Consider the following 13,703-nt stretch of genomic DNA (forward strand, 5'->3'; position numbering starts at 1 on the left):
TGTGCTACAGGCTATACACTCACCTTTTGTGGTAAACTGGCATTGGGCAGTCAGGGTTATCGTAGGTCTGGCTCATAGAATGGCTAGAACATACATATTCTATCCATCTAATGGTGAATTTCGAGAGCTTGGGACTAGAAGGTTCTATCTGAGTTATTGACATAGCCTTGTTCTGTTTAATGTTCTCTAGCTACACTGAGTGTACAAAACATTAAGAACACCTTTGTTAATTTAATATTGAGTTGCACCCCTCCCCCCTTCAGAACAACCTCAATTCACCAAGGTATGGACTCTACAAGGTGTTGAAAGCGTTCCACAGGGATGCTGTCCCATGTTGACTCCAATGATTCCCACAGTTGTGTCAAGTTGGCTGTATGTCCTTTGGGTGGTGGACCATTCTTGATATGCGCGGGAAACTGTTGAGCGTGAAAAACCCAGCAGCATTGCAGTTCCTGACACAAACCGGTGTGCCTGGCACCTACTAACATACCCCGTTCAAAAGCCCTTAACTTGTGTCTTGCTCATTCACCCTCTGAATTGCACACATACACAATCCATGTCTCAATTGTCTCAAGGCTTAAAAATCATTCTTTAACCTGTCTCATCTACACTGATTGAAGTGGATTTAACAAGTGACATCAATAAGGGAGCATAGATTTCAGCTGGATTTACCTGGTCAGTCTATGTCATGGAAAAAGCAGGTGTTCTTTTTTTTTTTTTTTACCCCTTTTTCTCCCCAATTTCGTGGTATCCAAGCTACTATCTTGTCTCATCTCTACAACTCCCGTACGTGCTCGGGAGAGACGAAGGTTGAAAGTCATGCGTCCTCCGATACACAACCCAACCAGCCGCACTGCTTCTTAACACAGCGCGCCTCCAACCCGGAAGCCAGCCGCACCAATGTGTCGGAGGAAACATCGTGCACCTGGCAGCCTTGGTTAGCGCGCACTGCGCCCGGCCCGCCACAGGAGTCGCTGGTGCGCGATGAGACAAGGACATCCATACCGACCAAGCCCTCCCTAACCCGGACGACGCTAGGCCAATTGTGCGTCGCCCCACGGACCTCCCGGTCGCGGCCGGTTACGACAGAGCCTGGGCGCGAACCCAGGGACTCTGATGGCACAGCTGGCGCTGCAGTACAGCGCCCTTAACCACTGCGCCACCCGGGAGGCCTAAGCAGGTGTTCTTAATGTTTTGTACACTCAGTGTATATAGTACTCTAAATACCCCAATTAATGTCAAGTTCAAAAGAATAAAGATGGAAATTGCTGACACCATTCAAACAAATGAGGGTTCAGAACTTTTTGCAGATAGAACCTTGGTTGTTCTTGGTACATGCCTAACAAAGAGAAATGGATCTGGTTGGATTTGTCTATAGTGACGAGCCACTCCCATATACTCTCTCTATCTCTCACATAAAGTACACATGTTCTTTTGCTGTTGATTTGCCATCATTTATTACAGCAGCCATAAAATTATGCTCCACAAACTGTCTTATACAAATCATAAGAATTGATACAATTTACAAAACACACTTATGAAGGGAACCTTTACACATCCAGAGACCAATCAGTCACAAGGAAGACAACAGAGAGAGAGAAAGAGAGAGCGAGAGAGATGCATCTCTACCTGACACAGATCACGTACGCATCGACAAGACGTGCTTCCCAGCGTTCCATAGACTGTATGTACAGTTAGTCCCCTTCCCTCAGTCGTCTCCTCTTCCCCATCCTCCCATCCTCTCCCAAGCCTATCTAGACCCAGATGACAATAGGGACAGTTAAACAACGTGAGGGTCTTTAGAGAAACAGAGAGAGGGAGCAGATCCTTCTTTATCGTAAGCCTCTGAGAGAAGGGGGAACGTGAGGGAGTAAATTAGTCATTTTAACTGGTCTTCATTGGCACATTTTAACATGGCAATGCCAACCAATAATGTATGGCTAGGGAGAAGGAGAGAGAGAATAAGAAAGAGAGAGTTGGATTCAAGCCATCCACTCAGCCTCCTTTTTGAGAGGCTATACTACAAATGTGTATGTGTATATATATACACTCAACAGTTCTGCATTTTTTTCTCCCCAATAAAAAAACAACATCATCCTCATTAGGATTCTTATGAATTATTCCCCAATAGAATGGTCCAGGATTCAGGACCCAAGTGCCAGGTATTGTTGTGAATCATGTGTATGCTAGATGACTCGGATGTAAATGCACTGTAAAATGTGTACCCTACAGAAACGTGCTATCCCAAGCTGCCGTCCAGTTATTTGCCTGTTTATAATCATACTGGTACATTGAAACGTTCGGTTTGAAACGTTCGGTTTCTGTTCTTATGGAAGCAAATCGTGCCTTTTACTCTAAAACCCATCAGCTAGCCAAATTCATATATGAAAAGATGTAACTGAAACATTGATCAGTACACACACACATCCCTAACTGAACACAATTCACCAATAAAAGATGAATAGAAAAGAGGCACTTCAGAATGTAGTAGTACACACACTGCTTATCACAAACACACTAGTCTCAACACACACATACTATCTAGTAGCTACAGCATTAACACTTCAGCCCATGTTTTCAATCGCATTACAGTATACCTGAAAATCTCATATGAGCCTGTGCGTCTGACTAGCTTGGCTGCTCTTAAAGCTCCAGAAGGCTTTGTGTAGGAAGATGGGATCCGACAGCCAATGATTCACCCTCATTGCCAGGATCAGCAGCCATTAGGAAGATCAGCTCAAGAAGTAACCAGGAAGTAACAGAGATATCTCATATAGGAAGACACAGATTGTCAAAGGTGCAAGATTCCACACAGCAGCCGCCTTGTCAAGCAGTTGTTTATATCCTATCAGATTGTTTGTTTCATACTTCCAACCAATCAGGCTGTTTGTTGTATGCTAACTCCTAAATGTGATCTGCTTGGCTAGAAGGGTCTGTACAATTATGAGTGGATTGCCAAGTGCAGTCAATCAATACAAAAGGACTAAATGCATTGTGATAGAGAGAAAACATTGCAAGAGTAGTTTAACGTTAAGGATTGTGCTGCATACTAAACTTAGCCTCTATAACTTAGCGACTTTTAAGTCCATAAAAACATTGCATGGGCCAGTATTTCTACAATGACCCCCCCCCCCCCCCAAAAAAAAATTTAAAAAAATAAACCCTTCAGTCTTCCAGTGGTACAGTCTCAATGTACTCGCCCTTCACCCCCTCCTGGAGGGATTTAGTGGAAGCGGAACAGCCCTTGGTTCCCTTCCCCTCTCCTCCCCCATCCCCCCCTCCCCCTGAGTCCTGCTTCGTCAGCGGATTACGAGCCCTATGGGGGTCTCCTCCGCTCCTCTCCCTCTCCAGGATGGGTCCTGGCCCGGCCCCAGCTCCTCTTCTCCTGGCCGGGGGCCCCCAGAGGAAAGTGTTGGCCGGCTGGTAGTGCTGTTGTGCGTAGCGGAGCAGGCTGCGGCGGAGGGAGCGTGGGCGGATTGTGTAGACGTAGTACTCCAGGATGCTGTGCAGCATGTTGGGCAGGGTGCCTCGACACAGAGCCTCGTCCAGCAGCAGACGCACCAGCGGGGCTTTGAAGGCCTCGAAGCCAAGTTCACCCAGAGACTTGAGAATGCGCGTGATCCGCAGGTAGTTGTGATGTGACCTAATGACAGAGGGAGAAATAGGTAGGTTACTCATCACATGAGTGTATTTCCCCAAACCTCATCTTTCTTGCATGTCAGAGAGAGAAAAAGAATGCAAGACAATGACACAGAAGGAATTAATACTCTTTGTGTGTGTCTGTGTGTGTGTGTGTGCGTGTGTGTGTATGTTTGTGTGTGCATGTGTGTGCACATGTGTGTTTGTGTGTGTGTGTACGTGTGCTTGTGTATACGTGTGTGTGTATACAAGTGTGTGTGTGCGAGTGTGAATATATGCATGTGCGTGTGTGTTTGAACGTGCGTGTGTGTGTGAGTGAGTGTGTGTGTTTTTGTGTGTGTACGTGCATGTGTGTTTGTGTGTGTGTGTGTGTGTTTGTGTATACGTGTGTTTTGTGTGTGTGTGTGTGTGTGTGTGTGTGTTTGTGTGTGTGTGTGTGTGTGTGTGTACACGTGTGTGTGTGTGTGCGTGCGTGCGTGCTTGCGTGTGTGTGTGTGTGTTTGTGTGTGTACAGTATGTGCGTGTATGTTTGTGTGTGTTTGTGTGTGTGTGTGTGTGTGTGTATTTTTGTGTATTTGTTTGTATGTGTTTATGTGTGTGTGTCTGTATGTTTGTATGTGCGTGTGTGTTTGTATGTGCATGTATGTTTGTGTGTGTGTGTGTGTGTGTGTGTTTGTGTGCGCATTTTTGTGTATGTGTTTGTATGTGTTTGTATGTGTTTGTGTGTGTGCATGTGCGTGTGCACGTGTTTGTGTGCACGTGTGTGTACATGTGTTTGTGTGTGTACGTGTGTGTGTGTGTGTGTGTGTGTGCTGTGTGCATGTGCGTGTGTACGTGTTTGTGTGTGTATGTGTGTGTATGTTTGTACGTGCGTGTGTGTTTGTGCGTATTTTTGCGTATGTGTGTGTGTATGTGTGCGTGTGCGTGTGCGTGTGTGTGTACGTGTGTGTGTGTGTGTGTGTGTGTGTGTGTGTGTGTGTGTGTGTGTGTGTGTGTGTACGTGTGTGAGTGTACGTGTGTGTGTACACCTGTATGAATCACTCACTCATTGAGGTGCTGGAAGCGTTCTTGCCAGTTGGAAGCTCGGGTGACATTCCCAATCTTATCCAGGAGTTTGATTCCGTAAAAATCCAGCATGAGTGTGTACGCCAGCAAGAATCGCCGCTTGGCCTCCCGAGTGCTTAGGAATTCCTTTGGGACATAGCAACGATCAGTTGGAGTATATCCCACAATATTCCAAATTCCTGTACAACATGAAAACATACTGCCATTTTCAGATCATGAAAACCACAATGGTCAAGTTGCAGTCAAATCGGTCAATGTGTGGTTATGTGGTCCTGTTACAGTCTTTACCTTGATCTCCTCCTGAGTTAGTTCTGGAGCATAGAGGTTGAGGCCTTGCTCCCTCAGAGGGAAAAGCCTGCAGGAAAGACAAAGAGAGAGATGAACGTCACAGAGTGTGTTTATCTCTCTGCCACTGACTTTTCTATGCATGCCTCCCCATCCTCTCTTTCCTGTCGTCATTGTCTTTCTCTTGCTCTCCCCCTCTGCCCTCTATTTCTCTATACACATCTTCCTTTCTCCTTCTCTCTCTCGCTGACGTCTCTAATTAAGTCAATTCAAGGAGTGCCAGCCATCCTTCTGCACGTGCTCAGTGCTTCTTAGACACCCCACTCATTTATATTATGCTAATGATCAGCTCTGTCAGAAAGGAGAGAACGACAGAGAATGAGAGGAAGCGAGAGATAATAAGGGTGGCGCTAAAGGGTGTAAGTGAGATTGGCAGCATATGTGTGAACCTCGGTGGTGTGACTATTTTTTCTTGGTGTTGTGTGGGTCTCTAAGTTATGTAGGTCTGTGTCAGAGAACTGGCTGAACTTTGCTATTCTCCTTCCTGCTTGTGGAAGACAGTTTAGTTCCTGCAAATAAGAATGAGATACATTTCTATGTCCATACATACATATGTAACAGACCCGGGTTCAAATACTACTGTTTGAATGAGCTTGCCTGGTCCCATAACTGCAAGCCCTGCCATCTGGCACTCCTGGCAGGCTAGAACAAACACTCAATGTATTTGAAATAGTATTTGAACCCAGTATTCGCAGGTGCACATGACACACACATCCCATAGTAACTTGACGGAGCTCTCACCACTGTATGTAGGTGTGATTGTGCTCCAGTTTGTCGTAATCTCCTTTCCATTTGGTCAGGATCTCCTCAATGAAGATGACTAGAGATGGATTCAGGTCAATCACATAAATTATACAGCTTAAAATGTGTGTGTGTGTGTGTGTGTGTGTGTGTGTGTGTGTGTGCTTGCGTGCGTGCACTGACCATCTGGTATTAGAGGGATCGTATTCAGGTAGAAGCGAAGGTTGCGGTACTCATTAGGTAACCGGGGCTCCTTGTAGTTCTAGGGGGGAGAGGAAAAGGAGGAAAAGTCAGGAAGTGTGTGTGTTTGCGCGTGCGTGTGTGTGTGAGTGTGTGTGGAGCTTACCGGGTAGCTGTGGCGATATATGTAAAGATCCTTTGCAGCATAAAAACTCCTCTTCATCTTGGTGCTAGAGTCAGAGAACTGAGAGACAGAGAGAGAGATGGAGAGAGTGTAAGTAAACACTGACTGGTTGCAACTCACAGAGTGTAAGTTAACACTGACTGGTTGCAACTCACAGAGTGTAAGTTAACACTGACTAGTTGCAACTCACAGAGTGTAAGTTAACACTGACTAGTTGCAATTCACAGAGTGTAAGTTAACACTGACTAGTTGCAATTCACAGAGTGTAAGTTAACACTGACTACTTGCAACTCACAGAGTGTAAGTTAACACTGACTAGTTGCAACTCACAGAATGTAAGTTAACACTGACTAGTTGCAATCCACAGAGTGTAAGTTAACACTGACTAGTTGCAACTCACAGAGTGTAAGTTAACACTGACTAGTTGCAAGTCAAGTTTATATAAAGGAATAATAAAGGCAATTGACTCATTATAGAAAAACATTGTTGTTTACCTCTTTTGTACCAATGAGCAGAGATGCTGCCCTATTGTAGAGTTGTTGAGTAGGCTATTGTCATAAAAATAACAAACAAAAAAATAAAAAGAGAAAGCCCAAAGGCCTAGACCTGAAAACAGCAATGAATTGGGGGAATGAGCATACTGTGACATTGACCCAAATCAGAGGCAGGAAGATTGGCTCCCCATATCTGACCCTATTATTTTTGATGTAAAAAAAATGGTCACCTTCATCAGATCGCTGTCTCACATGCGCACAACACTAGCCTACTCTCTCTGCTTGTGCACCTGGAATATTGAGGAAACGAACGAGGATATAAAACATTTTGGTTCAAACTGTAGGCTATAATGTCGGAATTATGGCTATAAGATACAATACATCCACTTGTGGCAATGCATAATACCACATCAAATGGATACCTGGCAATGACATTAGATGTAGCCTAGACATGGCAACAAGACATGCGTTGAGTACAATTATTTGGAGACATAGGCCTAAACTAAGCTACAAGCCTACATACAAGCCTGATTTTGGTTGCCAAACATTAAGCTGAGATGTTGACATTTTCAGCGAGTCGGCTATGCAGCTGTGCCATTTCCCTTTTCTAATTTAGCTCAGGGCAGTCTGCTCTTCTTCCATTTTTCTCTGTGTCTGGTTGCTATAGATACGCTCTTGTGCTGTTGCGTTTCTGTCGTGTGCTGGTATTTACCTGCGGGGACATGTCCGCTTGTTCGCCGCATCTCCCCGTCAAGGGGGGGCTGACACACTCGGATATCCCACTGTCCTCATCACCCGGCTGCTCATCGCATTCCGAGTCTGACTCCCACGTCGAGTCGCATTCTTCCACAGTGCTCGGCTCCTTGTAGCGCAAACTGCCTATCAGATTTCCCATTTAACAAACCTACTCTGAGTCGCAGCCGTCCTCTGTGTCCTTTTAGCCTACATATTTTGATTTGCAGTCGGCCTCCTGGGTCTTTTAAATGGCAGGCTGAGGGAGTTTCCAATCCACAGATTTGCTGGCCGCGGTGAACACACCCCCAACGTGCACCGCGTGCCAGGTGACAGCATCAGGACCGAAGATGACATCACTTGCTCCGCGACTCAGGGACAGGGGTTAACTCGTGTCACCTCTAAGATCGTCAATGTCAGAAAGATAACAAATCATTATTCTCAATTTCTGTCACTGACGTCATGTTTTCCATCGAGTTATAATCGGAATTTCCCTCATTGTAGAAATTGGCTATATGGGCCTGTCTATTGGTATGTATAGTACATATGTGGTTGTGTGCCGTGTTTTTTCTAGTTAGGTGGGCTAATCAACAGACTACAGTTTACTACTTAAATGCACATTTAAATAAGGGCATTCCTCCCAAGGGATGGGCTTTGATGTGTGGCAACACAGAGACGAACGTAGTACAACATGACAGCCTACCCAAGCAGTGTTGGAGTGGGAAACGGACCAAAGTCAATTGCACCATTAGCTGCTGATAGAATAAACAGAGCTGGATGATACAATACAACAGAGCGGACATCAAATGCACAGTATAAAGATCAACATTCGGTGAGACAGGAACCAGAAATGTCAATCTCATCACCACCACATGAGAGCAGCATTTCCTACGTAATATATCATACCGTAGCAACGTGGATCTCGACTCCTTAGCAAGCCTGTTAGCCAAATCCTATTAAATTACTTTTTGAGTTCTAATATGTAGTTCTATGGTTCCAGCACATTTATTTTCCATTCGTCTCCAAACTGTAGGCTAATCTCGAAATAATCCATAGCCAATATGCCTACTACTGACACTTCAGTCTGTTTGTGTCATGTTAGGAACAATTAACAGAAACGAAAGCGAGAGAGAGAGCAAAAGCGAGACCTGTCCGTGTGTGCGTGAGCTGACTTTATAGAATGCCAGAACAAGCAAATAGGGTCTGTCGGAGATGTAGCACCATGGACAGCGGCTGAATAGAACTCTCAAAATCCTGCAGTTTAGCACCACAAGACAATGGACAGCGACCGTAAACTGCAGCCACTCCTTGTAATTGAAACTGACTACTCTAGTGAATCCTTCAACTACACCATCAGTATGGCAGTAATATACTTAATTAAACAGAGAGGAAGGAGTATTCTGCACTCTCTGAAGAAATGGTACAGAATTGTACATAAAGGGGTACAAATGTTTGTTTGTCACTGTAGTGGTACCCTGTAAGCAGTATACCCATTGTACCATTAGTTATAGGTACACAAATATACTCTTACAGTTCATATCTTAAAATATCCAATAGTGTACCTTTAGGGGACACAGGTACAAACGTGTAAGAAAAAATGAAGGTATATTATGTGTATTTACCCCAGAGAACAATGATGTACCATAACCATACCCTTTATTCTAAGTGTATGAGGCTCTGTGTTTGTTCGTGTGCGAGGGAGGGAGGGAGGGAGGGAGGGAGGGAGGGAGGGAGGGAGGGAGGGAGGGAGGGAGGGAGGGAGGGAGGGAGGGAGGGAGGGAGGGAGGGAGGGAGGGAGGGAGGGAGGGAGGGAGATAGGTAGGTAGATAGATAGATAGATAGATAGATAGATAGATAGATAGATAGATAGATAGATAGATTGATTGATTGATTGATTGATTGATAGAGAGCAGGCAGAAAGACAGACAAACACAGAGAGAGGGACAAACAGAGAGAGGGACAGAGAGAGACAGACAGAGACAGACAGAGAGTGAGAGTGCAAGACAGACTGACAGACAAAGACAGAGAGAGACAGCGAGAGAGAGAGACAGACAGACAGACAGACAGACAGACAGACAGACAGACAGACAGCGACAGTGAGAGAGACAGACAGAGACAGACTGACAGAACGAGAGAGACATACAGAGAGAGAGAGCGAGACAGACAGACATACAGACAGACAGAGAGAGAGAGAGACAGACAGCGAGAGAGAGAGAGAGAGAGAGAGAGAGAGAGAGAGAGAGAGAGACAGAGAGAGAGAGAGAGAGAGAGACAACAAACAAATCCAAATTTGAAAAACTCCCATATCTACTGAGTGAAATTCCACAGTGTGCCATCACAGCAGCAAGATTTGTGACCTGTTGCCACGAGAAAAGGGCAACCAGTGAAGAACACACACCATTGTAAATACAACCCATATTTATGCTTATTTATTTTATCTTGTGTCCTTTAACCATTTGTACATTGTTAAAACACTGTATATATATATATATAATATGACATTTGTAATGTCTTTACTGTTTTGAAACCTCTGTATGTGTAATGTTTACTGTTAATTTTTGTTGTTTTTCACTTTATATATTCACTTTGTATGTTGTCTACCTCACTTGCTTTGGCAATGTTAACACATGTTTCCCATGCCAATAAAGCCCTTGAATTGAATTGAATTGAATTGAGAAAGAGACAGAGACAGACAGAGACAGAGCAACAGAGACAGACAGACAGACAGACAGACAGACAGACAGACAGACAGACAGACAGACAGACAGACAGACAGACAATAAAGTGTGGCAGACAGACGGACAGACAGACAGACAGACAGACAGACAGACAGACAGACAATAAAGTGTGGCAGACAGACGGACAGACAGACAGACAGACAATAAAGTGTGGCAGACAGACGGACAGACAGACAGACAGACAGAGTGTAGAGTGTGGCAGACAGAGACCGACAGACAGAGTGTAGAGTGTAGAGTGTGAGTGTAGTGTGGCAGCACCTACAGCTGAACCATTATCAGAGTGGCCATGGAAGCCAGGACAGGGTTGTTGGGAAAGTAAGGATGATATGTCATCATTCGTCAAATAAAACAGAAAACAGGCTGGAGAAAACACACTATTCTCTCTCAGGAATCAAAGACACGTAATGTAGAAAGATGTCCCATACATATTGAGCTGGATATTTTTCTCGGTTTGTGTGTGTGTGTGTGTGTGTGTGTATGTATGTGTGTGTGTGTGTGTGTGTGTGTGTGTGTGTGTGTGTGTGTATGTATGTATGTATGTATGTATGTATGTATGTATGTATGTATGTATGTATGTATGTATGTATGTATGTGTGTGTGTGTGTGTGTGTGTGTGCGTGCGTGCATGTGTGCGTGCATGTGTGTGTGTGTGTGTGTGTCTGTATGGCTGACAAGAGCTGTTATAAATGTGCAGCTGGGCCGAGGTTAGAGGAGCGTGCATGGAACAAAACTTGACGTTTGAGAAACATGGATGAACGTCTAATTCTGGCGTGAGACTGTGAGACTTGGTTGAGACATTAACAACATGTTAATTACCTCAGCTATCTCCAAGGAGTGTGTGTATGTGTGTGTGTGCGCGATTGGGGGGTGCAGCTGTCTTCTCGTGAGGATGAGGAGCTGTTCATCAGCACCACAGATAGAGGAAGCGAAAGAGGGGTGAGGGGTGGAGAAAATGATTGGATCGGAAAGGATAGAAGAGACAAGACAAACCTGCTGCATAGAAATGAAGCCAAATGAAGTCCCATCTGCCCAGCCAGCCAGGCAGTTGTATCTCTATGGTTTCCCCAGGCCCAGTATGTGCTTTATAGGGGGACACAATTAGCTGTATCTCCCTGTTGTCGGTGTTGTGTAGCGGTGGGTGAGTCATCCAATTGCTCACGCTGTCCCTCCTCTGCATGGTTAACGACTAAGTGTCGCAATAACGGATTACACTGTTACAGCATGTGGAACAGTCAACACCCACATCAGACTAAAGCCCTGAGTTCGGGGCCCTCTTAATGCATTCATTTCACACACATCAGTGGGTCCTACACAGGACAAGGCAGTCTATTGAAATGCCCGTCTCAATCACAGCCCTTCATTACTTATACAGAGGAATGAAGTTCCGTTTGGCACCACTGTGGGATGTCATTAGAAAGCGTTGACCACATACACATACACACACACACACACACACACACACACACACACACACACTGTAGTACAAGCATGTACTACACACGCATGCACACACACTCTTTCTCTAGCTCCCTCTAACATAAATGTTTAAAGCCATAAATATCATCAGCATTCTTTGACTGCTCTCTCTCTCTCTCTCTCTCTCTCTCTCTCTCTCTCTCTCTCTCTCTCTCTCTCTCTCTCTCTCTCTCTCTCTCTCTCTCTCTCTCTCTCTCTCTCTCTCTCTCTCTCTCTCTCTCTCTCTCTCTCTCTCTCTCTCTCTCTCTCTCTCTCTCTCGCACACATTGCAGAGCGGAAAAACTAGTTTACAGCACACTGCGTTCAGAGGGAAGCTCACTTGTGTTATGTAAATCAGGACAGATATTGGCAGAGACTCAAGGTTAGCCTAACACCAGCTTGTTTGGTTGCTGTAAGTGTTTTCATGTCCTCACAAACAACAAACTGGTACTGCAGTAATTATGTGATGCTGTTTGTGAATGTGTTTTTCAGACTGACACTGTTAGGTTTTTGACAAAGCCTGGCAGTAATAGAGGACAGGTATGAATACAACTTGATTTCATTCAGTATGTAGTGTGTGGGTGTGTAAGTGCTTTGATAAGTACATTTTAAGAGGTGCTTGATAGACATTCTGCCAATGAGCATCCTAGCAATCGATTCCTTTACAGTGGCAGATGGGTCATTTGGGATTGGAATAATTGCCTTAATTTTCACTGTGTGTGTGTGTGTTTGTGTGTCTCGTTATTGACAAGGGGGATGACAAAGTCGAGAGAAAAGGTTGAGAAAATCTGTGGTCGCTAGATTGACAACAGAGACTCCATTAAAGTGACCTATCAAATCCTATTTGAGTTGAAGAGGCGATAGTTATCAAGCAAATTGATTAGACCTTGAATTGCCTCCATACACAACTTTACATTAGAGTATATGGAGGAATAAAGCACATACAACCCCCACCCCCCAACCCACCCACCCACATCTTAGGCAGATCAAATTGCCAATTTAAAAAAATGCATTATTTGCGGAATTCCAATAAATACATTTGCCGGGCTCGGTTTTGGGGCTGAGAGTAAATTCAATAGCAGCTCCTTCCTTTTGCCCATAAAACAGCTAATGTCATCAACTGCGAACCTGCGTCAATTGAGTTATGCTGGGGGAAATGTATTAGCTCGTCTCCAATCTACACAATAGGGCGGATGGAAAGTCATTTCCATGCTAATGGTGATGACAAATGCATTGCAGACTTTCCATTTGTTGAGAGGATCTAAATTTGTCTCTGATTTGAATTGAACTCTAAATGACCTCTTCATTTGGTTCCACAGTGATGTATGGGTATACGGTGGAACTCTCATTTATTTTCTTGGGATGGTGGGAGTCTTCTGTTGGTCTGGGAGCTAACTGGATATTTCTGTCCATCTGTAAATATCAATCTCCTTCCCCTTCCCTCAATTTCTCTGCATGTATTTCTTTCTCTTTCACTCTCTCTGCTGCATTACGAGTAGACTAGTCCCAGGGTTATGTCACTCTCTCTGCTGCATTACGAGTAGACTAGCCCCAGGGTTATGTCACTCTCTCTGCTGCATTACGAGTAGACTAGCCCCAGGGTTATGTCACTCTCTCTGCTGCATTACGAGTTAACTAGTCCCAGGGTTATGTCACCCTCTCTGCTGCATTACGAGTAGACTAGCCCCAGGGTTGTGTCGCCCTCTCTGCTGCATTACGAGTAGACTAGCCCCAGGGTTATGTCACTCTCTCTGCTGCATTACGAGTAGACTAGCCCCAGGGTTATGTCACTCTCTCTGCTGCATTACGAGTAGACTAGTCCCAGGGTTATGTCACTCTCTCTGCTGCATTACGAGTAGACTAGTCCCAGGGTTATGTCGCCCTCTCTGTCACACACACACACACACACACACACACACACACACACACACACACACACACACACACACACACACACACACACACACACACACACACACACACACACACACACACACACACACACACTCACACACTCTCTATCTCTCTCTCTCTCTCTCTCTCTCTCTCTACCTCTCTCAATTTCAATTCAATTTCAATTTAAGTGGCTTTATTGGCATTGGAAACATATATTTACATTGCCTAAGCAAG

General features: G+C 44.8%; 1 protein-coding gene across 1 annotated transcript; it reads right to left on the reverse strand.

Moving 5' to 3' along the window:
* Positions 1-1,426: 1,426 nt before the first annotated feature.
* Positions 1,427-7,660, reverse strand: LOC139417183 (opioid growth factor receptor-like 1). Its single transcript, XM_071166430.1, has 7 exons — positions 7,361-7,660; positions 6,137-6,214; positions 5,974-6,052; positions 5,791-5,869; positions 4,993-5,059; positions 4,685-4,830; positions 1,427-3,643 (listed from the first exon to the last, which is right to left on the reverse strand). Exons 1-7 carry the CDS (start codon positions 7,541-7,543, stop codon positions 3,166-3,168), a joined length of 1,110 nt encoding a protein of 369 aa, XP_071022531.1. The 5' UTR covers positions 7,544-7,660; the 3' UTR covers positions 1,427-3,165.
* Positions 7,661-13,703: the final 6,043 nt, after the last annotated feature.

This window comes from Oncorhynchus clarkii, chromosome 1, assembly GCF_045791955.1.
Source record: "Oncorhynchus clarkii lewisi isolate Uvic-CL-2024 chromosome 1, UVic_Ocla_1.0, whole genome shotgun sequence".
In the NCBI taxonomy this organism is placed as follows: Eukaryota; Metazoa; Chordata; class Actinopteri; order Salmoniformes; family Salmonidae; genus Oncorhynchus; species Oncorhynchus clarkii.